The sequence below is a fragment of the Pleurodeles waltl genome, chromosome 6, assembly GCF_031143425.1.
Source record: "Pleurodeles waltl isolate 20211129_DDA chromosome 6, aPleWal1.hap1.20221129, whole genome shotgun sequence".
NCBI lineage: Eukaryota > Metazoa > Chordata > Amphibia > Caudata > Salamandridae > Pleurodeles > Pleurodeles waltl.
This window is the reverse complement of record NC_090445.1, coordinates 694,584,883-694,611,848: the sequence shown is the minus strand read 5'-3', so window position 1 is coordinate 694,611,848 and position 26,966 is coordinate 694,584,883. Positions and strand designations below refer to the sequence as shown.

The 26,966-nt window shown below is 43.5% G+C and overlaps 1 protein-coding gene across 1 annotated transcript in view; it reads left to right on the top strand.

Moving 5' to 3' along the window:
- The window catches only part of LOC138300177 (disintegrin and metalloproteinase domain-containing protein 9-like), a 587,087-nt gene that overhangs the window by 430,388 nt on the left and 129,733 nt on the right, over positions 1 to 26,966 (top strand). The window contains exon 18 of the mRNA XM_069239149.1: positions 10,149 to 10,254. Within this exon, the coding sequence (XP_069095250.1) occupies positions 10,149 to 10,254 (106 nt within the window). The remainder of the gene's footprint in view (positions 1 to 10,148; positions 10,255 to 26,966) is intronic.

The window sequence follows — 26,966 nt, the reverse complement described above, 5'->3', positions numbered from 1 at the left end:
AGTCACAGCAGAAGCACTGAGTGCGACCATTGCAGTCAGGCATTTCATTATGCCATATCTGAAAACTACTAAAAAGACAAATAAACTACAAAAAATTTACAGGTGCACAATGAGAAAACAATACAAAGACAACCTCCACAGCCAATTACAGGGAGGTACCCTGTCTGGAACTGTGACATGTCTACTTCAACAGAACCTACACAGAGTGCTTTACAAAGACCGACCATGTTCAAAGTGTCCTTTCTTCACCCCCCAGAGCCACTGACTTTCACATCCGACAGAGAAATGGGACTGTATTGGCAAAAATGTCTGGATGACTTTGAGGACTTTATGAAAAGGTCACAAGTCACCAACCCTGAAAAAGGCCTTATTGCATTATGCAACCTGGTGGGCAAGGATGTAATGCAAATCATCAAGAGTTGCTGGCAGAATTGATGATGTCCTATGAGGAGGTGCGAGAGGTGCTCAACAAAAATGTCCTTCAAAAACAACATTGACTATGAATGATGCAACTTCAACCTGGCCTCGCAAGAGAAAGATGAAGCACCTGGTGCGACATTGCTCTTTTGACACATTCACAACAGAAGATGCCCTCTGGCTACAAATCATAGAAGGATGTCAATCTGTGTCTTTTTATCAGTATCTAAAGAAAAGCTATTCCCTGGACAAAATAGAAGAAAGTACCAGAGTCAATGAACAAGCAGAAGACTATGCAAACAAGAAAAACAGAAAAACTGGAATAAGTATTCCGGTTTCAGGCTCGTCACAAGGAAAGACAACAGTCCGATCATTGACACCCACTCAGATCCTTGGATCCCAAACGCAGTTCAAAACATAATGACAAAAGGAAAGGCCACAAACTGGAATGTTATTGCTGTGAACAAGAATTCCCACACGTGGGTCATGCCATGGGCCAAGAATATCAGCGCAGTGGCACAGAAAATCATTACAAGAGGGTGTGTAAGGCGTCACAGCGAGATAAATTGAAAACCTTTAAACAGTCCAGGCCTCATCATAATGTAACGTCTCTCAACTATATCTACATCGGGGAATGCAACAAGAGGAACCCAAAGCCCCAGCTACAAAAGGCTGCTGTGTGAGTGTAAACCTGGTTGTCCAAGGAGCCACTGCCATGCCTTCGATAGTTTTGAATAACTCTTGCATACAAAGAGCAAACCATAGAGGCATTAATCCACATAATTGATGGACCTGAAGTAGCAGACTGCTAACTTAGCCTGCCCACTGTGGAGCAACTGAAATTAGTGGAGATCCTGTAGAGAGTGGCTAATGAACCTGACATAGTGAAAACAATTCCCTAAGATATTTGTGGGACAGGGCAAAATGTATTATTTTCAAGTCTGACTGCACATCAATGAGCAAGTGAAACCTATAGCTCAACACCACAGAAAAGTACAGTTTAAATTACAAAAACACAGTGGAGGATGAACTACAAGACCTAATCAGGGCTGACATAATTGAAAGGTCATCCGGAACAACTCTCTGGGTGGCCCCAGTGGTAGTGGTGCCTAAGTGAGGGACAGAAGGAAAACAATGTCTATGCGTAGATATGGGAGCATCCAATGTTGCCATTGAACTGGAAAGACACCTGGGACCCCACATCAGTGACATGATTGCGCTACTGAATGGGGCCAAAATCTTCTCCAAGTAGGACCTCAATAAAGGATATAATCAGCTTGAACTGCATGGGAGCTCACAATACATTGCCACTTTCACAACCCATCACAAACTATTCAGATATAAGCGCCTTAGATTTAGTGTTTCCTCAGCAACTGGGATTTTTCAAGAAGCCATAAAATGAATAATGCGCACCATCCCAAACACTCTCAACTGCGGTGATGACATTCTTGTGTTTGGAGCTACCGTCAAGAAACACAACAAAGCCTTAGATCGAGTGTGCTGTGCACTTCTAGAAGCCAACCTAACCCTCAACAAAGAAAAGTGTGAGTTCCACAAGTCCACACTGAAATTCTGTAGACACATCTTCTCAGGAGAAGGGATGAGGCCCACTGAGAAAGTCAAAGCTCTAAATGACACCCCTCGTCCAAGAGACGTTGGCGTTGTCTGGTCTTTCTTAGGGATGGTCAGCTACTGTGCTTGTTACATCAAAGACTATGCCACCCTATGTTACCCTCTCCGGTAGCTAACCAAGCAAGGACAGTCATTCAAATTGTCTTTGATGTGTCATTGAACTTTAACAAGATCAAAACAACCGTATGGCCTGCCATCAATTTAGCTGACTTCAACCCCTCCTTGAAGACAGAACTCACCGTGGACGCCTTTCCAGTAGGTTTCAGTGCCATATTAGCCCAGTTCAAGGAAAATGATCAATGACACATTGTGACATATGCCAGCCGCAGTCTAATCAACACAGAAGGTATACTCACAGCCAGAGAAACAGAGTCTGGTGGTAGTCTGGTCCTATAAGCACTTTCGCATCCTCAGCACGGATTATCAAGCCCTGATAACCATATTCAGAAACCCTCAAGCGAAAATGCTGCCTCGGGTTGAGCGCTAGGGGTTCCGACTTCAGGAGTACACATACACCATTGTCCACAAACCCAGAAAAGCAGAAAACCCAGCCAACTATATGTCAACACATCCCAGGGTGTTCTGAAGAACAAAAGCTTCGCTGACTGAAGAATTTCTTCATTTTGTCATTGACCATGCAAGACCACCTGCAGTTCTACTTAAAGCCATCTTTGAAGCCACCGCAGAAGAAGCCACACTTCAGGACGTTGCGCACCACCTCCAGACAGACATGTGGATGCACGTGAAAGGAGACAGGCCCAACAAAGGATTAGACAGCAAAGAACTGGCCTCTTTCCGGCACATAAAAGAAGAGTTGACGATTGCAGACAGCCGATTGTAAATCAGGGACAAGCGAACTGTCATACCAAAAAGAAACTACCCCAAGGAGTAGTGAACCTGGCACACTTAGGGCACCGGGGCATCATAGCCAGGAGGAGGGCCTTGCAAGAGCAGGTCAGGTTCCCCACTCTCAACCTGATGGTCAAAACCACTCTAAAGGGCTGCCTGCAATGCCACGTCATCAGCCGAGAAGAACCGCCGCCACCCCTGCAAATGTCAGAACTGCCTGAAGACGTATGGTGCCTAGTAGCAGTTGATTGTTTTTGGTCCATGCAATCAAGAAAATACCTATTCTTTATAATGGATGAATGCTCATGATTTTCAATAGCTCAACAAGTGTCATCTACCAAAGCAGCTACCACCATCCCTGTACTGGACAAAGTTTTTGCATTATGTCAGGACTAAATTTCCACAACTTTCAACAGATCGTCTCTGGACCAAACCTCATAGCAGGATATACATTGGATGTTAGATGCTCTAACCCTGGAACTAATTATAGTTCAACAAAATTTGCCAGTCATATTTACTGGAAGTCACATCATCTCCTTACTCATGATTCCAAATAAAATATCAGCTGAATTCCTCCCCCTTCAACAACTTATAAATAGTGGAACTAGTTAAACTTTAAGAGTTGCAAATTCACCTAGCCACAAACACAATATTGGAGACAATATGCTCAGTAAAACTCTGAATGGATGGTTGACCACAGTCCTTCACATGCTAATTCCAATTAGAACTTTAATCCAGGGCAAAAGAAACTGAAACTCTTTTAATGAATGCTAAAAAGGATAAAAGAAGAAATCTCAAAGCTTCAATAGAAATGGTACAAATCCAAGAACCTTCAAGATAAAAAGCATGTAGACATGCACAACAGAATGGATAAATCATATAAGAAAAAAGCCCAAAGAATCCCCCAGTCAAGCTGGATCGACGATGCTTCATGCCCAGGGGAGAAAATCTATGAATTCTATAAGAATTTCACAGTGCAGAAAGTAGTCAGACCTGCATCCTACCTTCACAAGATTTCTGCAGTAAGCTAGCAACACAATATTTGACCAAAGCAGGTGCCCTGGATTCACATGTGACAATCAAAAAAAACAACTATGCCCCAATTCTACATTCACCAATTATCACAACAGAAAACAGCTTCTATCAATTTCATTCTTTCAATAAATTACAACCTCAGAATTTGAGCACCTGGTACAGGTCAGCAGCCCATCAGACACCTACCATCCATTAAATTTCAAAAATATTCTATCAACATCTACAGCTCTGCCAGTCAGAAATATTATCAATAACTCCTCAAACCCAGGAATTTTCCCACAGGAAACTAACAATGCATGCATACATTTCTTCTTACCAGAACAACAGGTTCTACATGATTCATATAACCCAATTTTCATTCAATCCTTATAGCATAAAAGGAGTTTTACAAGGATCTATCATCTCACCTCTACTTTTCAAGATTTACATGAAATGACTACCAGACCTTATCAACAATTTTGAACCCACCTGCTTATATCAATGTGGATGAAAGGCAGATTATTCTCAAACCCCAAAACCCTAAGGGCATATGAAAGTTAAAAATCAACAGCTGCCTCATAGCCATAGATCAATGATTGATGCAGAATCACCTGAACTTAAAGGCTGAAGAAAGCAAAATACTGGCCTATGTTGAATGGAAAAGTTGCGATCCTTTTTCTTTCTGGACTGATGTACCAGGACATATGGCAAAAACCGCTAAACAGGAATACATTCGGAATTGGTTTCTTTTGATTCTACACTTTCCATGAAATTGGACAAGCTGTCTAAATCAACACTTCAATACATCATTCTACATCTTGGATTATCTCAAAAGACACAAACATTCAACATCACTCATCCTCTCTAAACAGAGTAAGGCTACTGGACTACACCAAGGCATTCCCCTCAACCATAAAATTCAGTATCAAGACTCCTTCTAAATGTAAACATACAAAAGTACATATCTCTGAAGGCTTGGCACTAACTCACAATCACAATAAGGTCCTATTTCAAGCTATTGCACATCACTGACAGAGCTATAAACAGGAAAGGATAAAAATCTTTCAATAAAAAATCACCAAATACTATCAACCAATGAACTTAAATTCTCTGCTGGCACTGCGTTTAATAATTTCAGCATATAGGAAAACAACCACTAGTGGCACTTCTTTTCTCCATACAAGCTGCCAAATTACTGATTTTCCTACCTCTGAGAATCACTTGAAATTCAGCAGAATTGTTCATTCTTGGTTATTCCCAACGTGATCCAACAGAGAATTTATATGACCTTGTTCACAAAGACAAGCTAAATATCAAAGGGCAAGGGTTCAACACAATTAACAGCCAAACAGAACACAAAAGTTGCTACAACGTATAGCACCTGTCCACATGTGACTACCATTAATTATGCAACAGTTTCCCATCCTCAGATTACATAATGTCCCAAACAACCACCTTCCAATATATTCCAAGGTCTTGCATAAAAACCTGACCTTGACTAAAATTATTTATTGATGCAATTTGTTGTTTCTATCAAATGACCCTCTCCTAGCCTATCATCTCTCTTCTACATCCCTTAATCTCCCTGAGTGTAGTCTCCTCTGTCGCATACCTGTCTGCTTTACTTTCTAATATTATATTTCTGCAGATTGCCCACACTCACCCCACAGTTAACAACCTCTTCGTCTTTGAAACCATATCCCTGCAACATAGCAATAATTAACCTCCTGCAGCCTATCTATTCATCCCAGTAATCATTTGCATGAACTCAAACTGTGATCACACCTACCTCTTAATAACCGAACCTACTACAAAGAAGCTGGAGTAAATGGATAGAATAGTTTTTCTGAGCTCAAGACGAATCCCAATAACCATTAATACAAGATGAATCAAAAACCATGCTGCCTAACAAAAAAAAGGACTTCATATATTCATCAGGGATAGTAAGAGCTGCATACATGCAAAATACAATACAATACAATCAAGTATTTCAGAAGCAAGGTGGTCGGCTCTGAGCCTGGGCGAACTGGGCTCACTACTTCAATAAAGAAATTATAGTAGTCCAGGAATCCACAATGCCAAGCAAGGCCAAAGGTTAATAAAACAATAAAACAAGCATTTGCAATGCAATGGGTCTCACATTTGCTTGAGTTAGAGCTATTGGTGTTGTAAATTCATAACTGGACTTTCCTTGCCACATACATTAGTCAACCCTGCCTCATATTTTGGTATTTTCCTGCCAGGTGATTCCAGTGGCCCTGCATATAACTAAAGCACTTCCATTTACCATCTTCGTCTATCCACAGACATAAATTAAAATGTTGCCATTTAGCATCCTAATTTAGATCTGCCATGCTAATTCCAATAGAATACCACTTTCACCACCACACCATCAGAGCTGCTGGCTGACTACCATCATTAAAAAAAAAAAAGACACAAGACAGCCGCGGAGGAGCAACAAAAGAAATAAACTAGAAGGGTCACCCAAACATATCAAGTGTTCAAACAGTTATAGTGTAAAAAGGATGTTAAGTTGGCCTGAATCATGGTCATAACTGCAATAAGGAGAGATTAATAAAACACAGACAATTATTATATAAACCCACCTTTATCAGAAAAAAACCTTTGGCATTAGACTGTGATGCTCAGAACAGCCCCTAGAGGACACCACAATGAAAATAGTGTTTGTAAGAAACATGGTTATGTAACCATATAGTTAGCATCTAGAGGCCATAACCACATGAAAATAAAATGGCACTCCCAGTCAGGGTTTTGGCAGTCCTTTGTGTGAGGGCAGGCCACTAGCCTTTGAAATGTAAGTTTCCGGCCCTCCACCCTTCCAGCCCAGGAAGACCCATTCAGTATGCAGATGAGTGCAGGTGTGACTGAGTATCCTGTGTCTGTGGTTGTCTGGGTTAAATGCACAAGGAAGCTGTCAACCAGCCCAGCCCAGATATTGATTGGAAACAGGCTTTAAGGCACAGATGGAGTTTAAGTGCAGAGAAATGCTCACTTTTTAAAAGTGGCATTTCTAAAATAGTAACATAAAATCCAATCTCACCAATAAGCAGGATTTTCTATTACTATTCTGGCCATAATAGAAATTACCTGGTTACCCCTTTCTGATCAGAATCTACCACTCAAACAGTATATGAGGGTAGCCCTAATGCTAACCTATGCAAGGAGCAGGCCTCACAGTAATGGAAAATGGATTTAGGTGTTTTCCACTACCAGGACATATAAAACACACAAGTACATGTACATGTCCAGCCTTTTACCTGCATAGCACCCTGCCCTATGAGTTACCCACGGCCTACCTTAGGGGTGACATATATGTAGAGAAAGGGGTGTTTAAGGCTTGGCAAGTACTTTTAAATGTTAAGTCGAAGTGGCAGTGAAACTGCACACACAGGCCTTGCAATGGCAGGCCTGCGACATGGTTAAGGAGCTACTTATGGGGGTAGCACAACCAGTGCTGCAGTCCCACTAGTAGCATTTAATTTACAGGCCCTGGGCAATGTAGTGCACTTTACTAGGGACTTACAAGTAAATCAAATATGCCAATTGGGAATGAACCAATGCACCATGTTTAAGGGAGAGAGCATATGCACTTTAGCACTGGTTAGCAGGGGTAAAGTGTGCAGAGTCCTAAAACCAGCAAAAACAGTGTCAGAAAAGTGGAGGGAGTCAGGCACAAAGCTGGGAGATGACCACCCTAAGGCTGTCAGGTCTAACACTGATCGTCAGTGAGTTTAGAATGCTGAGTGAATGACAAATATCTCTAGATTTCAACTGGACCTATAACTACAGGAAGACTGCATCCCACAAAAAATTATGATTTACTCCAGCAGAGTTCTGCAGGGGAGTTTCCGAGCATCTCCTCATGATCTGCAAACTGCCACACAAATTCTAGATCCTAAAACAGACATTAGACTTGTATTTTAAATAGCTTCTGGAGTACGCTTTTTTTTGGAGAACCTACACGTTATTCACAAGCAGAGCTTGTTTTTGAAGAACCGTGATGAGCCAGTACTATATACACAAGGGGAACTGAAAAGTATGGAATTTTTATTTTTATGTTTTCAATTTACCAAAACTGTCTCAACCTAACCAAAAACTAAATTGTGCAGCACTTGGAACCTCTGTGTTTTGTCACACGCATGTTGTTTGTATCAAGCTGTTTTTACCTTTTCCATTCCTGCTTAACGTATTCTGCATCTCGAGAAACATGCAACCATTGGCAGGGCACAAGTTTGAAGCCCAGCAAGTCCACCTCCAACTTCCATCCTTCCTCGGTCGGTAAATTGAATACATGAAATCTGGCACGAGTGATTTATATCAGCGTCTACAAACAGCACGCCACTCAGCGCTTTATGTTATATAACATAAGTATTATGAATGTTGTTCGCTGATTGTTGTGACGGATGGGTGTAAATAGGGAAGGGGAATTCAAATTTGTGTGTTTTCGGTGATATGTCAATCAAGAAACTCAGCTGCCTAATATTTGCAAGTTTACATAGAAAACACTTAAAAAATATTACTCACACTATAAATGTTTTTTACATGATTTACGAAATATTTCAAGTAATTCACCGAAAAAACAGAACGTATAATATTCTGCAACCAACAAAAGCAACAACGATGAATGAAAGCGGAGCACTGTTTTGCGTTCAGATGGAGCTGTCCATAACGCCATCATCCTCTCTGGGAGAGAACTTCATCAGCGCAGAACTTTGATGCCATATGTACACCCCAGAAGCAAGAGTACACGCGGCTCGGACTGTTAGAGCAAATGAAAAATACATAATTTAAAAAAAACGAGCGCAGTTGCACCATGTAATACCTTGAATTCGCAAAGGAGCGCTAGGATAAACAATAGAATTAAACTAGTAGTCATGAAAAGAGCTTGATTACTGCCCAGCGAGATCGCGCTGCATACGAAATAAAAAGGAAAGTAGTCCAGGAACCATAGGGAAAACATTGAGCCTCGTATGTTTTCAGTAGTTGGCCAGTGCCCCCGAGGAGGGCTAAACACCAGGAAAGGCATGACGTATGCATGCCTTTGACTGATAAAATCAAGTGGATTTTGAAAGGCAGACCCACAAACCAACGAAAGTAATGGGCGTGACATGGGTGTGGTTAAAAGCCCACAGAGAGATTACAACAGGTGCCAGAGCGCTTGCACGCTCAACCCTATAAAAAGTAGGTGTGTGGGTTGTAAGTGCAGGGTGAGTATGTTGTGCTAATGTGTGAGGGTACACACAGGGCACTGTAGAAGCGCGCAGCATGTGAGAATGTGGTGTGAGGGAGTTTTGTCTGAGTGGAGTATGGTAGCATAATTTGTAGAGGGTCCACGCTAGTGATACGAACCTCTAGAAAACTTTGTAGTGCTAAATCTCTATCCAATAAATGTAAACAGGCGCAATGTGCAATACAGTTTACATGCATTTGCATCAGCTTTCAGCTGTTTTCATTTCTGTAGGTCACTTACAAAAGGCATTTATCATGGTTCTCAGTTTTGAACATTGTATAGAGCACTTTAAAAGAAGGGCGTCTCCAGTAGTGGCAAACGCATCACTGTATGGAATTTATTACTAGACTCAATTTACAGAGATTCTTTAACAATTTAAGAACAAAGTGTACCTCTCCTAGGTAATCTGGGAAGACGGCAGAACATACTTCGAGAGAAACGTGTATGTAGCCTATGCAATGTGGGTATTCAGGGTATGGTCGATGTAGTTTTTATCTGTCCCAAGATTCTAAATCAGCAAATATATTGGTTAGGAAGCATGTTCAGATTTGCTAGTAAAGGAAAATTGCAGAGGCATTGGAATCTACATACTGACTTGAATAAATTGCCAACTGTTGTAGAATTTACCATTTTGTAAAGTGTAATGTTGATATGTTCATAAAGGATACTCACATTTATAACTGATTTATATACTTTACATTGTAAATTATTTTATCTTATTGTTTTATCTGGAAACACACTATTTTAATGCAATGAGTTGTATGTTTTTTTTTGTTTAAAGCAAAAACAAAATAAACTAATAGTATATTGTATTACACAGTCCTAGTACCGGTAGGGTGGAGAGGCAGGGGATGTGTGTGTGTGTGTGTGTGTTTAGAATTATTACACAGTACTGGCACTATGTGAATTATAAACAAGTACAGTCCCATTATAGACATTTTTGTACTAAATGTAAGTTTCTTTTATTTTTTGTTTGGTGTACAAGGTCTGTAACAATAAGGGAAACTGTCACTGTAATTACGGCTGGGCTCCCCCGTCCTGTGCTGCATCCGGGTGTGGTGGAAGCTTTGATAGTGGACCTGCACCATGTGGTACGTACTGTCAACCTACCCAGTCTGAAGCCCTCAAACTTCCTATAACTGTCTTCCTGTGCCTCTTGGTCCCTTTATAGTTCCTTCCTGCTTCATTTCTGTTTCCTTTAGACTCTCAATCCTTGTGACCTTTAGTCTCCTGCTCACCGGCTCCATCAATCTACTAAACCCTGATTCCTTTAGACACCGTATCTCTGTGTCCCTCTGACTCCTGGACCCAGTATCCTTCATCCCTGGGTTTCACAGACTCCTTATCCCTGACTTCTTCAAACTCTTTGTACATGTCCCTCAAACTTCAGATCCCTGGGTCTCTCAGACTTCGATTTCAGTGTCCATCAGCCTCCTGATTACTGTATCCTTCTGTCTCATATTCCCTCGGTCATTTAGACTCCCATTTTCTGTGTCCCTGAGATTCCTTGTGACTTGCAGTCCCTGACTACCTGAAACTCCAAATCCCTGTGTCCCTCTGACTCCCACTCCCCACCCCTCAGACAAACTCCTGGTTTCTGTCTCACTCAGACTTCCAATCGCTTTGTCCTCAGAGTCCTATCTCTTGTATCTCTCAGGTTCCCAGTCCCTGCAGCCTTTGGATTTATCACTTGCCTTACATGGGCTGCTGATACTAGCACTGCTACACTGTTGCCCCCCACCCAGATTATTTGGAGCCTCTCATTGATTGCAACAAGTCAAACAGAGGGAGAGCAACAGGGAGCCTATCCACCTGGATTTCAACAAAACTGAACTGCAAACTACAATAATTTCTTCAACCTCTTCTCCACTCGTGCACACTGTATGTCAGACTGCCTCAAGTGCAAAAAAAGACAAGTATCATATAGGCCTAGGCGGAGTGGAACTCTGCAAAGTGCTGAAAAAACTCTGCTATGCGGAGTTCCGCGACTGGTGGAGTTTGGGTAAGTTGCACTGTTTGCGCTGTTTTTAAGCACCAGGAATTTCCCCTGCGATGTAAAATCAGTTCGACCGGCATCACCCGAAGCGCCAGAGGGTGCTAACGTCTTTCTCCTGCTCGAGTAGATTTTCTACTTGAGTGGCAGCTTCCTCAACGCGACCAGCAACTTTCTCATTGTGAGCGGTCACGGGCTACCGCAACCGCTCATGTTCAGAAATCTTGCTCGCACTCGCAAACTTAGCGATTTCTCTTGCTTGCGCTCACCAACCTAATGTTGGCGAGAGAGAGAAAAAAACTGCACTCCGCATCACTTTGTGGTGTTTTTCAGAAGTCCATGCTCCATGCAGAGTGGGAAAAACACCGCAGCCTACATATATAGAGCAAAATTCTTCGCCCACCCCTAGTTTTAAATTGGACATTTTCAATGTTTTTCTGAATCCAAGCAGATGCAACAAACTAGAGGACCAATGAGCAGCCCTAAAATAATTGTGACATAGGAATAAGGGACCATGCCATAGGAAGCACTACCTACTTGTTGGGGTACCCCATCACCAGAACTAGGAAGTCTTCTCCCTCTCAGCAAACGCAGGAAAGGAAAACTGTTCAGCAGTTTCTCTCTGCACTGCTCCTAAGCTTCTTAAATGGTAGAGCAACATCAGACAACCCTGCAGCCCCCATATTTTGGAGTAGCAAAAGAACCAGTTTGATCAACTACATTCTTTTCCCAAACAATCTTTGATACCTCTTGCTGGATGTGAAAGAAGCACAGAGACCTGAGAGCGATCATGATCCTTTATGCTTCAAGTGTGAAGTTCTGATTGGACTGAAAAACATCAAGTGCTTTACCGCTAGTATCATCCCAAATAACAGCAGAAGAGCGGTAAAAAATAACAGAGAGTACTATCCAAATGACAAGATTATGGTAATGGAGCACTTTGAACACTTTCTGTCCAGTATTTGCACCACTAGCAGTGCTGAGTACAAGATAATATTAACAAATTACAACAAACTCTCAAGGTAGCTCACACGCCACTGGTCTGCACCATGGGCATGTAGAAGTAATGGCAGGAAACCTGACAAAGGTCGGTACGACAAAGAGTGTTGAGCCACCAAGCAGATGCTGACAAGAATATACAAGGATTGGCATAACTCTCCAGGAAAAGTGCAGGCATTTAGGACCACAAGGAGAAAATATAAAGCCCTACTTAGAGAAAAGAAACTGAACTATCAACAAAAGTGTGGCAAGAGTTGATCAAGGCTGGGGATGGAAAAGTAGTAAACCTTTCTGGGGGAAATTTGCTGGAATTTTCGGGGAGGGCCAAAGAACCAAGGAGTATCACAGCCCAGTGCAGACCTGGGAAGACCACTACAAGAGCGTATACTTCAGTGGTAATCACATGCTACCTCTGGTAAAAAGCAAAGACTCCCTGCACATGGGACACTTACTCATCCTGCACCCAGAAGTAGAAAGAACAATTCTGGTACAGAAGGCCTACAAAGCTCCCAGCCCAACTATGTACCAGCTGATATATTCAGCTCCAACTGCAAGGCCTGGTCTGTAGCCCTGACTAAAATATTCAATGCGGTCCTGGGAATAAATAACATTCCTCGCTCCTTGGGATCCCCCAGTAAAGTTCCAGTCCACAAAAAAGGAAAACAGCTGCTACCAAACAACTACAGGTCAAAATTACTTCTGGACATTACCAGGAAAACGTTTGGTTATGTTCTTCTTTACAGGCTGCAGACCCAGGCAGATAAAAATACAGTCCTGATAGATGCACAGGTGGGGGTTTCGTAAGAGCCTTAGTACCTTTGGTCAAGCTGTAAAAATGTATACAGTGTGTGTCAAGTACACAAAAATGATTACGTCCCCGCTATACCTGCCCTTCATTTACTTCAAATCAGCATTTCACCTGGTAAACAGAACAAAACTGTGGAAAACACTCACAAAATGAGAAGATGAACAACAACTTTTAAAGCTATCAAATTCCTACATGGCAATACTTCTGTGTTGATTATGGAAGCAGAGGAGAATGTACTCCCTACTTTGACATCTGTTCAGGGGTGCACCAGAGATGTGTTCTCATTCCATTACTGTTTTCCTTTTTCCAGAATAAATGTGAAGAATTTCTACTCAAGGAGCACAAGTTCACAAATGTACTAAAGCTGTACAATAAAAAAGATAGTCATCCTCCTGTTTGTAGATGATGCAGAAATATTATCCTGTACACAAACAAACTGCACAGGAGGCTAAGCAGCTTTGGAAGTTACTGTTACCTTAAAAACCTTTCGATTAACATGCAGAAGACAAAAATAAAGCCAATGAGGACATCTCCTTTGATAAAAACACCAAGAATCGTTGGCCAGGTTCTCGAAGCTGTTAAGAAATACTACCTGGAAATCTCCATTAACAACAAACTGTCCTGGTGAGAGCACAATGATAAGGCAGCTAGTACTGTGCTATTTTGAGGGACAAGCACTAGATTGGCTGTTATTTGTTGAGCATCATTCTCCAAGTCTATAAGCAAAAATCTGTGGCAGCCACAGTCTATGGCACATAGCTAAGGAGGTGCAGTAACAGCAAATATCTCCAAAACATGGAAAACTCCTTTTGAGATCCATATTACACCTGAGCCATGTCACATCGATTCTCCCTTTATTTCAGGAACCGGGCATGGTCCCCATCTCTGACATCATAGCCCTTACCTTGGTCCTGTACTGGCTATGTTTAAATCCTAACAGCCACAGGGAGTCACACTTGAGATCAATTTTTGAAGTGTCATCCACAGAAAGAATCTATCTCAATCCCTGGTCAAATTATGTAAGAAACTGTTTAAGAAGACTTGGCCTTGTACATCTTTGGACAAACCCAGCTCTTATCACCGGTGTCACTGCTGCTATGGTCAAAGAATCATTTTTGAATACAAAACTTAAGGCATGCATTGATTTTGCACATACATCCATAGTGATCCCTAATTATTTGCGCACAAAGCTTACTCTGCGTATGGAACAATATTTTAACAACATTAGCCCTGACGCATGCCGTACTTTATATCTTAAATTTTGACTGAGCATTTTATTGGTTAAATCGTACTTTGCTAAATTTGCTGATAGCCGTGTTGACTCTGACCTTCCTTACTGCGAAATGGGCGGTCAGGAGCCAACAATGCCCTTCTTGCTTTTTTCCATAACAACTAAACATCTGCCTACCAAACAGATCACTCCCCTGTTTATATGTTTTTTTATTACAACTTTTGAACAGTTGAACATTTCTCCACCCCATATGTGTGGGCTTCGTCGAAGCCTGTCGCCTCAACCCCCCCCCTTCCCATTCGCCTCCACTAGACCCCCCCTTCTCAGACCATGTCACACCCAGTATGGCAATACTTCACCTTCAACAATGACATCTCATCGGAATTGGGAGTCGTTAACTCCCAGCTGTATTTTATTTAATAAAACAAAATTTGTCAACAAAACTTTACACAGTAACCCCACATTATTTACACTGTATGTACATTGTCAAGATGCCTAGCCTTAACACAGTCCACTAATATATAAAAATTCCTGCCACTGACTACATCCAATCCTGCGCATCCTAAATATCAAACAATGACGGCGAATGAGATCATGACTTCCTAGTGTGGCACCCGTCCCCAAACCTCCGGCTTTAAGGCCACAGGGGCAGTTTTTCCATATGGGATTGGTTTACTCCCTCCCCTCCTCCAAAAAACCCTTCTAGTTGCATGTAAACCATGTGGAAGGGCCCCTCCTGCCCGCCAGGATACCTACTTCGGTCACCCCTTCCACCCACAGACTCTCGTGCGGTACCCTCCCCCACAGGGGCCTGTGCTAGCTTCGAGTCCCTATACATGCACAGGTGGTTGGCCCTAGGGACCAGATGCCAGCGACTGCTCGCAACCCCCCCCCCAGACCCCTTGTCTAGAAAAAAATCATCCAATTGTCCTCCCAGTCATTATCTCTGTAGGAGGCTGGCCTGGCTTATAGTGGGTACCAATGGTACTTACACCTTGTGCCAGGTCCAGTTATCCCTTATTAGTAGATTAGCAGTGTTCTAGCAGCTTAGGCTGATAGAGGTAGCTATAGCAGAGCAGCTTAGGCTGAACTAGGAGACATGCAAAACTCCTACTATACCACTCATATCATATAGGTACTATATCATAAGAAAGACAATACTAAAAAATTAAGGTACTTTTGTTTTAGTGACAATGTGCCAAAAATATCTCAGAGGATTTACTCCCTTAGGAGGTAAGTAAAATACACAAAATATACACACAAACCAAAATCAGGCAAGTAAAACAGTCAGAAAGTAGTGCAAACACCTTAGAATACAATAGGATGCAAACCATATACTAAGAAAGTGGAATGCGACCCACGAGTGGACCCCTAGGCTAGTGTAGTGTGTAGAGGGTCACGGGGAATGTAAGAAAACACTAAGGGTGTCCAAGATACCCCACCCCAAGACCCTGGAAAGTAGGAGTAAAATACTGCTATTTCCCCAGAAACACACTAAAGTCATGATAGAGGATTTTGCAAAGACCACAACAGACTGTAAAGCACTGAAGACAGATTCCTGGACCTGAGGACCTGCAAAGGAAGGGGACCAAGTCCAAGAGTCGCAAAAGTGTCCGGGGGGGCAGGAGCCCACTAAACCCCGGATGAAGGTGCAAAATGGCTGCCTCTGGATGGAAGAAGCTAAAGATTCTGCAACAACGAAAGGTGCTAGGAACTTCTCCTTTGTGCTGAAGATGTCCCACAGAGTACTGGAAGATGCAGAGTGGTTTCCTTGGCAAAATACTGCAGACAAGCCTTGCTAGCTGCAAGAGTCATGGTTGAAGAAAAAGGGTGCTGCCAGGGTCCAGGGAGGACCAGGATGTTGCCACTTGGGAGAGGGGACAGACGGGGCCCTCAGCAACGTAAAGAACCCGTGTACAAGAAGGTAGCACCCGCAGAAGTCCTTGAACATGGGTTCAAGAAGTCTGAACATGGCTGTCATCTCAACACTGCAAAAGAGAGTCCAACGACACCGGAGATCAACGCAGGAAGCTGAGCATCGCTGGACAGAGAGCTGGGGACCTAGGCTTGGCTGCGCATGCAGGATTTTGTGGAAGTGTGCACAGAAGCCCGTGTAGCTGCAGTTCACGCGGTGCACAGGATTACTGTCTGGAGAGGGGAGGCAAGGACTTACCTCCTCCAAGTGTGGACAGTTGGACCACTGGACAGTCTGGGTCACTTGGGTCCACCACCTGTGTTCCAGGGGCCACGCTCATCAGGATGAGAGGGGTCCCAGAGTACCGGTGACAAAGAGGTTTGGTGTCTGCAGAAGCAGGGGGAAGATTCCGTCCACCCACAGGAGATTTCTTTGTGGCTTCCAGTGCAGGATGAAGGCAGGCAGCCCCCAAAGCATGCACCACCAGGAAACAGTCGAGAAAGCCGGCAGGATTAGGTGCTACAATGTCGCTGGTATTCTTCTTGCTACTTTGTTGCAGTTTTGCAGGCGTCCTGGAGCAGTCAGCAGTCGATCCTTGGCAGAAGTCGAAGAGAGAGGTGCAGAGGAAAGAACTCTGGTGCATTCTTGCAAGTCATTATCTGAGGAAAAGCCCACTGGAGAGATCCTAAATAGCCCTCAGAGGAGGATTGGCCACCTAGTCAGGTAAGCACCTATCAGGAGGGGTATCTGACGTCACCTGCTGGCACTGGCCACTCAGAGGCCTCCAGAGTGCCCTCACACCTCTGGAAACAAGATGGCGGAGGTCTGGGACACACTGGAGGAGCTCTGGGCACAACCCCTGGGGTGGTGATGGACAGGGGAGTGGTCACTCCCCTTTCCTTTGTCCAGCTTCTTGCCAGAGCAGGGACTGGGGGTTCCCTAAACCGGTGTAGACTGGTTTATGCAAGGAGGGCACCATCTGTGCCCTTCAAAGCATTTCCAGAGGCTGGGAGAGCCTACCCCACCCCAGCCTTTAACACTTATTTCCAAAGGGAGCGGGTGTAACACCCTCTCTCAGAGGAAATTCTTTGTTCTGCTTTCCTGGGACTGGGCTGCTCAGACCCCAGGAGGGCAGAACCCTGTCTGTGGGGTGGCAGCAGCGGTAGCTGCAGAGAAAACCCCAGAGAGCTGGTTTGGCAGTACTGGGGGTCAATAGTGGAGCCCCCAGGATGCTTGGAATTGACTCCCCAATACCAGATTTGGAATGGGGGGACAATTCCATGATCTTAGACATGTTACATGGCCATATTCAGAGTTACCATTGTGAAGCTACATATAGGCATTGACCTATATGTAGTGCACACGTGTAATGGTGTCCCCGCACTCACAAAGTTCGGGGAAATGGCCCTGAACGATGTGGGGGCACCTTTGCTAGTGCAAGGGTGCCTTCGCACTTAGTAACTTTGCACCTAACCTTCAGCAAGTGAAGGATAGACATATAGGTGACGTATAAGTTACTTAAGTGCAGTAAAAATGGCTGTGAAATAACGTGTGTGTTATTTCACTCAGGCTGCAATGGCAATCCTGTGTAAAGATTTATCTGAGCTCCCTATGGGTGGCAAAAGAAATGCTGCAGCCCATAGGGATCTCCTGGAACCCCAATACCCTGGGTACCTAGGTACCATATACTAGGGAATTATAAGGGTGCTCCAGTATGCCAATTGAAAATGGTAAATGTAGTCACTAGCCTTTAGTGACAAATTTAAAGGCAGAGAGAGCATGAGCACTGAGGTTCTGATTAGCAGAGCCTCAGTGACACAGTTAGGCACTACACAGGTTATTCAGGCCACAAACTATGAGCACTGGGGTCCTGGCTAGCAGGGTCCCATTGAGACAGATAAAACACACTGACAAATAGGGTTTTCACTATGAGCACTGGGGTCCTGGCTAGCAGGATCCCAGTGAGACAGTAAAAACACACTGACATATTCTCACAAACAGGCCAAAAGTGGGGGTAACAATGCTACAAAGAGGCTACCTTCTCACAATCTCACCCCGCCAAACCAAACCACACAATACCTCACGTTGGACGCTTCGATGATGTAGGAGGAAAATGTTAACACTATCACAAAACATAATACAACTTTGACAAAACACTACGAAAATCAAATAGGTCACAGCAGAACAGCATAAAATGTAGAAAGGACAAATATATGCCATGTGAGGAGGAGGGTGGGTGTTCGATGCTCCTTGTCCTGATGAGCGCTGTAAAAACTGGGCGGCGAGCGGCGTTGGAAAGGCCTGCTCGCCGCCTGCTTCCCCCTTTTAAATGGGGGAAGCACTGAGCGCGTCATCAGCGCGCGCGCCCTGGAAGCACTCAAGTGCTTCCTGGGGCGCGCGGCCGGCACTGCCAATCAGGTGCCGCGCAGTGAGAGCAGCTGGGACGCAATGCACCCCACCCCTCCCCCACCACCTGAACTGTTGGCACGGCGAGCCGAACATAGTTGGGGCCCTCCTGATAGGTGAGGGCCCTTCTATTTGCCGTGCTCGTGCCTGCCCACAGGCTAGGACAGCAAGTCGATTGCTGATCCGAGTCATGCTTGTGTCTGACTCGGAGAGCGAGATGAGTTGGATGCCCCGAATGGAGCCACCGCCTAAATAATAATCCGGTGTCGGAGGTAGCTTTTCCAGATTTTTTTGAGACGTACCCTCAAGGGGACACCGGGGACCTTAGAGGATATTTGCTTGATATTTCTACCATTTTTCTCCTTTCTCCTTGTGCCCCTTCTGGTCACTGGACAATGGCACACTCTTGTTATACGCTGCTGACGTCACTGTGCTTTGCTCGCTCGGGAAACCGAGTGGTAAGCTTCGGCAGGTGGCCGTCATTGGTGGGGTGTGTGCTGGGTGGTGCTGGGAGGCTGGGAGAAGAATTGAAAAACACAGGGAGAAGCACTGGCTTCCTACTTTTACTATCACTTTTTGGCTTCCTGGCAGGATAAGACCCTCTTTGGGTTGCAGATTATCTTTTTAGGGTCGAGCACAGGGTCCCTGTTGTAATCTCTCTTTTGGGCTTTTAACCATGCCCATGTCACGCCTTTCACTTTCATTGGTTCTTGGGCTTGCCTTTTAAAATCTGCTTGATTTTGTTAGTGAAAGGCATGCATAGGTCATAGCCCTCCTCGAACGAACAGGCCAAGTACGGAAAACATACGAGGCTCCATGTTTTCAACCTGATTTCTGCACTACTTTATCTTTTTATTTTCCACCCAGTGTGACTGCGCTGGGTTTTACATAGCGTGATTCCACTCGTTTTCAATCTCAGCGTGTTGGCGCTCGTTTTTTTTCCTTTCCAATTTATGTGGCAAAGAAAGTTCGGTTAGGAGTTTATAATGCTAATAGCTCTAACTCGAGCAAATGCAAGACCCGTTGCACTGGAAATGCTTATACTGATCCACGCGCTAGGCTGGTGCCGGAGCCCCAGTTAGAGTGAGTCCTATTTACAGAACAAAGTTCTGGAGCTAAATAAATGAATGCATCCTTCTGTTTTTATTTTAGCCCAGTTTGTTTTATCATGCACATATGCAAACGGTGTTTGTGTTTACCGTGTAGTGTTGTTCTATTCCATTAGATGTGCATAGATAAGTAGAATGAAGACAGCAGACCACGGTGCAGCGTCTGCTCGGTTCTAGAAGTGCTGGCTGGCTTCTATAAATAGCATTATTTTCCAAATCACTCTGGTGGGAACATTAGCGCAGAAGGCTGAACCTGGCAGTGTGAATTTCTTTCCTGACGAACATGTTCAGTGTTAATAATAACCTGGTAATACTTTTCCCATGCTATGTACCTTTGAGGGATGCCGTTTTTGTACATTTTATATTACCGGATGCCCGTGAATGTCAAAGCGCAACTACACTCTCGTGTGGGGAGGACAGTGGTCCTTCTCGATTGGGCTCAGGAAGAAGGCCCTATGTAAAGCAGATTTCTTGCAGCCCTGCCTGCCTCTGAAGTTATCCCCCTTTAGAGCGTCATTTAAACACTCCCGTAGGGAAGATATTTATTAGTTTAAATGTGGGAGTTTACATTTAAACAAAATATTTCACATGGTTAGTGCTTAGTTAATGTTTAAGAGAATAAAAGGTAAAAATGTTAGGGCTGAGTAGACACGGAGTTCATGCAATTACAAAACAAGTGCTGACAAATCCAATATGTCTCAGCTTTGAAAGACCAACCTATTTGTTTTGCCAGAGCTTGTTGTCAGTGGCATGTGAGCAAATGCACATGCGTAGCTGGCAGTCCTGGAACGGGGTTACTATTAAAGGAAACCCATTCAAAAATTGTCGACACTGCCTTTTGACGTATACATCCATCTTCTTCACGAGACGTAGCCATTTTGTAGTTGCCGTTTTTAGGGGGTATAGAATGATCCATTTAAATGTTACAAATGAAAAAATACGTCAGTGCCGAAACAAGCTAATATCCTGGCTTGTCCTTTGAAGCCGGTTGACCCTCATTAAAAACTGTAACATGCCCAGAAGGCTAGGGAGCAGGACAGGAAGTGGGGAAAGAAGCAATGAGAAACTTATCAATACAGAGGCTAAAAGGGCAGGGGGAAAGAAGGTACCCACATTTCCATGGAGGGGCTCTATAACAATTAATAAATGAGGACCTCTACTATGAGGTGGAATTTTACATACAGTCAGAACACTGGAAGACTAAAATGCTCAAGAAAACCATCAAACATTAGCAAGGTTCTGACCCAAAACTTACTCTAAGTGTATGCACACATGCCAACATTTCAAAGGAAGAAAGAGGGAGATAGTGAAAAAATATCAGAGTAATGTATTTTGCCCAACAGCTTACACTGGATCAGAGGTAGTTTTAAGGTGGGAGACAGCTAAAATAAAGCCATTTTTGACTTTACGGATAGGGAGTCTTCCCACCTTAGTTGGTCCTTTTGGCATGTATGATATGTATTGGAAACAACAGATCTTGCCAAAAACAGCTGAAGCTATCTGTAACTGAGATATCAGATCTATTAAGTGATATAGCTGGTCTTTTGGCTGAGCAACTTTTTAAATATTCTTTATAGCCATTTGATTAGGCAGTAGTTGTGTTAGACCGCCTATGAAGTAATGCCATTGTTTAGATAGTTAATATAGACCCCATGTCAAGTAGGGTAGGAGCGGGGGGTTTACACTGTGAATTCTCTGACAAATACAGTATCAAGTAGGGTAGGAGTGGGGGGTTTACACTGTGAATTCTCTGACAAATACAGTATGAAGGGGTTTGTACTGCAACTTATGACAAACTCAAAAAGGTTTTAACAGAGACCTACTTACATGACATGTAGTTCAGGAGGGGTTAAAAAATCGATTTTTTATTTCCTAAATTTTTATTTTCATGTTTAGTATTTAGTTCTGTGTGTACTGTACTTTTTCTTTTTTTAAATGAAAGGTTTAAAATGGTTATTGATTTTTTAAGTATTACTGTGTGCTTTGCGGAATTGTCAGGTTCTCTAACTTGCACCAGCTTCTTCACAAACTTTGAAATACTCTTCCTCACTACTTCGAGGGCCAAGTGGTGAAAGGATTTACTCTTTGTCCAACAGCAGTAAGACTGTCCCAGGAAAACCAAATGTAAAATATGTGGTCCCCTGTAACCTCTGGCTTTCCCGGAACCCCACCACTCGACTAGTATGTGCTTTCCCGCATGAACTGCAATAGAGGTGCATTGTTCAGCCCTGCTAAAATACACCTCCCCCAGTATTCTGGCTGTGGCACCGTAAGAACCAACAGCTGCTGTTGAATAAACAGCAGTAACACAGCCTGGCACCTGGCCCAGCAGAAACTCTGCTTATATAACTAGACATGACTTACTACATTAAGCAAACAGCTGAGGTGCTGGAGTGTTTCCTGCTTTACACTAGTGGAAATCGTGCTATGCATGCTTGCTTCAAGTACTGGACTTTCCCCAGAGTGGTGTGGGGGGTAGATATTGCGCTATGTTGGTTTATTTAGTGCATGGGCATGAAATTATTTGGTGCAAGCATGCGCATATGTGCTTGTCAGTACATGTGCAGTTAGCTTTTAGGGTTGAGCGCAAAGGTCTCTGTCCCTGGTGTAATCTCTCTGTGGGCTTTTAACCACACCCATGTCAAGCCCATCAGTTCGGTTGGTTTGTGGGCTTGCCATTTCAAATTAGATTGATTTAATTAGTGAAAGGCATGCATACATCATGCCTTTTCCGGTGTTTAGCCCATCTCAAGCGCCCTGGCCAACTACTGAAAACATACGAGGCTCCATATTTTCCATAAGGTTTCTGCACTATTTTTTCTCTTTATTTCGTATGCAGCGCGACCTCGCTGGTCGTAGCTTTGCATGACATCGACCCTGTTATATGGATATTTGCACTTTTGCCGGTCACATATATAATTGCACTTTTGCCGGTTACATGGATAATTGCACTTTTACTGATATGTTTCACAGTGAGGGAACTTCTGTTTCATTTTGTGTGTTTGCTTTGCGCTAATGGAGGCCGTGGGCTCTCTTATGTGAAACTGTTTTACTTTTCAGTTTATGTGGCAAGAAATGTCCTGTTAGGAGTTTACAGCACTAATAGCTTTAACTCAAGTAAACTCGAGACCCATTGCATTACAAATACTCGCTTGGCCTTATGGCTGAAGCATAGTGGAGGACGGAAGCCCAACTTTTATGTACATCAAACTCTACTCTTGAGGCCCATGAAACTGCACTGACAGGCTTGGTTCCCCTTCAAAGTCCAAATCCTCTTCTACAGCAATCACCACCCAGCATGTACCTTGTTAGTTGGAATATAGCCAGGATAAAATCCAAGCTGCTGGATCCTGAGTAGATGGACTTTATTGACAAATTTCAAATTTGTTTCTTCCAAGAGACCTATGTGCTAGATATGGCCCATAAGCATGGCTATAAATCATAATGCTTTGAAACAGCTGCTTCAGCAGCTGGGTGGCTATTAGGAGGACTTATTACATGGGTGAAAACATCTCTTGATTGCTAAATAAAGGTGATGGGTACCAATTCCCTGGATCTTCTTGCACTCAAATTTACACCCAGAATAGGGGCCCCTTATCTTCTGTTGAATAGATCAACTCCTTTTAGTAAAATCTCCCAAACGCTCAAGTCTCTATCTACATTTTTAGAAATTCATGGATCTGGACCTCTCCTAGTTACTGCAGGCGATTTTACCAATTCCTTTGAGCCCAATCCCCCACTTCTAGAGTTGCTTAAGGAAGAAGATGAGTCTTCGGGGATTCAAGCCTATTCTGGTTCTAGGAAGCATGTGAGGATGAGTTCAGCTGCCCTTCAGATAGTAGATCTAATTGTGGCTTGTGGCCAGGATTGTAACGGGTGCTGTCCATCAGATTTAGTGTCCAATCCTACTTTTAGGAGAGGGGAATACAGAAGTAATATTAATTATGTATTACTAGATGTCAGGGCCTGGAACATTATGGCAGATATGGAGGTCAGCATTCACCAGGAGACTGATCACTTCCCTCTCTCACTTACCTTGTTGGGGTTTCAGACAAATGATCGTTCTCAGCTTATAATGTTAATTGCTATCGGAATCGCCCTAACTAGCAACAAGTGCAATTTGAGATGGGTGGACATTTGTAAGGCACAAAACACCAAGGCAAAGATTTACCTAAGAATTAGGGAAGTCCTGGCAGCATTAATTGAGTTTCATTGGACACCTTCCCAGAGTTTGGCAGTACATGATGATTTGTTTAGCAATTTAAAAATCTTGTTTGAAAAAGAGATTAAACCTCATAAAAAAAAGAACAATTTCAATGATTGGGTTGACCACCACTGTAGAGTGGCAAACTCTAGCTTGATGAGAGCTCCAAAGAGTAGCATAAGGCCTAACATCACTTCTGACAGGCGCCTCCATACCAAGTTCTTGAAGAGGAGCGGAAATTATACCCATTTTTAAGAAGGGTGTAGGCAAAATCCAAGGAACTATTGTCCCATGAGGATTATAGATAACATACAAAAAATCTATAGCAAACAAATTCTTACTAAGCTATGGGACTGGGTACAGTCAAACAGTGCCTTGCCACACTTTCAGGCCCGGTTAAAGTCCAAATTAAGCACTGTGGACCAGGTTCTCTTCTTTTTGACAGTTAAGTGTAAGTCAGTCGATTTTGAACGTGGGGTTGCTATTTGTAGACTTTGTCGACCTGCAGATGGCATTCAACCTTTTCCCTAGGTGTAATCAGTGGGAGGTTCTCAGGGAAATCGGGTGCCCCATGGCCTACTAGTCCAGATTCAACAACTCTATGCAGGGAATTTTGCTAGGGTCAGATGAGACCCTGGTGGGGAAACTACTACTGACATTGCCATTCGGTGAGGTGTTCGCCAGGGAGGTGTATTGGCACTCACCCTATTTCTCCTATATATTGAAGGGTGTATTCCCTACCTTATGGACTGATGGAATGACTTCCCTAAGATGGCAGGGTCTAAAGTGCTGTGTCTGCTCTTTGCAGATGACACTCTCCTCCTTTCCAAAACTTTGCACGGACTACAGAGGAAGTGACACATATAGAGACTGTGTCAGGGACATACTTGATAACCATCTGGCACTTACGATCCCATTGAGTATTGGCTGAACCCTTCCACCATTCCTAAAACTGCTCTGGAATCTGTCAAGTCAAACTACTGGAATTTTGTCTTTTGCAGCAGAATTTCGGCTTTATCCTGTGGTAGCCTGTCTGACTCTTTGTTTACCTGCTAAGTGTGATTTTCGCATGGAAGAATACATGGACTATGCTAATCCTCTTTGGTGAGAGCCTTCTTTATTAAGTTCAGGCTGGGGATACTGCCTTTGGCTGCGTTGCCTGTCTTTACTGGTTCATGGAGTAAAAGCAGTGGCACACCTAACAAACTGTGCCCTATGGGCTGCCCGAGTGCCAAAAATAAAGATCATGTTTTGTTCTTCTGTCCTGCCTATGTAAAGCAGCGTTCACACTGGATTACTTCCCTTTGCCATCTCTTCCATTTTGAAAGCTGTAACTTGTATCTGAAAACCTGGAAGTCAGACACTAGGTCTAGTGTTGTATATTCTGTTTCCAACTTGTTACATGCAGTATGGCATATTAGAGAAAAGGCTGTTGGGCTAAGCACTTTTTAGGTTGAAGAAAAAAGCAAATATAAATGAGCAGAATACATCAGATTATAAACATAGTGCAAGTATGCTAATCAATCAGAATAAAGCAGAGAAACAAAGGCTTTTCATCCCTGGGTGGAACTTAACTTTATCCACAATGCTGGGAAGCCCTCTCCCGCCTGCTCGAACCTCTCTCCCCCTCAAGCGTCACGGTCTAAGAACAGCACAGCCAGGGAGGTAGCGATGTGGGCGATAGCAGCTTGCACAACTCCATCTGCGAGCTTCAATCCCCTCACCCGCGCTTCAGTGCTTAAATAACCTGAAGCTTGGATTCTATCCCTTTCTCGCATCTTCTAGCTATGTTATCAGCACATGTCCCTTGGCTGCTCTGTTGTTCACTAGCCATTGTTTTTCTGCCCTTTTCCTGGACTCCCTTTCTCAGGGTTAGAACAACTTCACGTCCCTCTCCCACACTTCTTACACATGCAGCTGTGGATAATTTTATCTATGGAATGTTGGAAAACAAGCTTGAAAGCAACATCGTGGACTTTTCCACGTTGTTTCAGGTTTCTGCAGGCATCACACTCATCTATACTGCTCAGACTAATCAACCCTTCGCGTCACATTGTCTTCCGCACCTTTCCCTACACTGATCAGTGACTCAGTAGCAAGAGACACCTATATGTTTATAGTTAGGACCATGTTTCCATTGAAAAAGCCTTTTTTGCCTGTTAGACGAATCTTCACAAAATGGTTTTAAAAAAGTGTGCTGGCGATTCTTATTGCACATGGAAAGTTTACAGTGATCCATCAAGTGTGGGCCAAGAAAAACATGTGTTTCCCATGTTATTTCCCATAGGAGTTTTGAACATGTCTACAAACCGAACTGCTGGTCAGAATTACACCAACTTTGGCAGAAAGGTAGGCTTTGGTTCGCAGTTATCCTTTTGAATAGCTGGTGTAAATCTGTTCAGTAATTTTTGAGCTATTAAAGGAGAAATAAATTAGTATATTTAGGATGCGGATCCATCGCAACATTTTAACGGCAGTCGAAGCATATTCACAAATTTGCACGTCAACAAAAATACTGTGATTGGCTGGCTGCAACCTCACCAGAAAGTTGTAGCCACCATTTTAGGTAACGGGACACTGTCCCCAGGGCTGACAAATAAAAGCAAAAGTGGTATAAGGGGTCAGGGTGGAGGTTTCTTGACTCCCAGTACTGTGATATAGGGATCTTTGAGGGTGAAATTATGGCCAGACTTCTTTTCACTACTCACAATATTCGCAAATACCCTGCAGTGCTCAGAGCGGCCCCCCTGTAATGTTGCGACTAATTCATGAATATCAGCTGAAAAAAACATTCACAGACTCATTCATACACTAATCCATTCACTCATAGTACCACTCAGTTTAACTCATGAACCCACTCACAGACCTAGTCAGAACCTCATGCACCCACTCACAGACCCACTCAGACTCTCACGCACCCACTCACAGACTGACTCAGACACTCACACACTCACATACCCACTCAAACCCTCACGCACCCAGTCAGAGACCCACTTAGACCCTCATGCACCCACTCACAGACGCACTCAGACATTCACATACCCAGTCACAGACCAACTGAGACACTCACTCATCCACTCACAGACCCACTCAGACTCTCACACACCCACTCACAGACCCACTCATGCCCGTACTTAG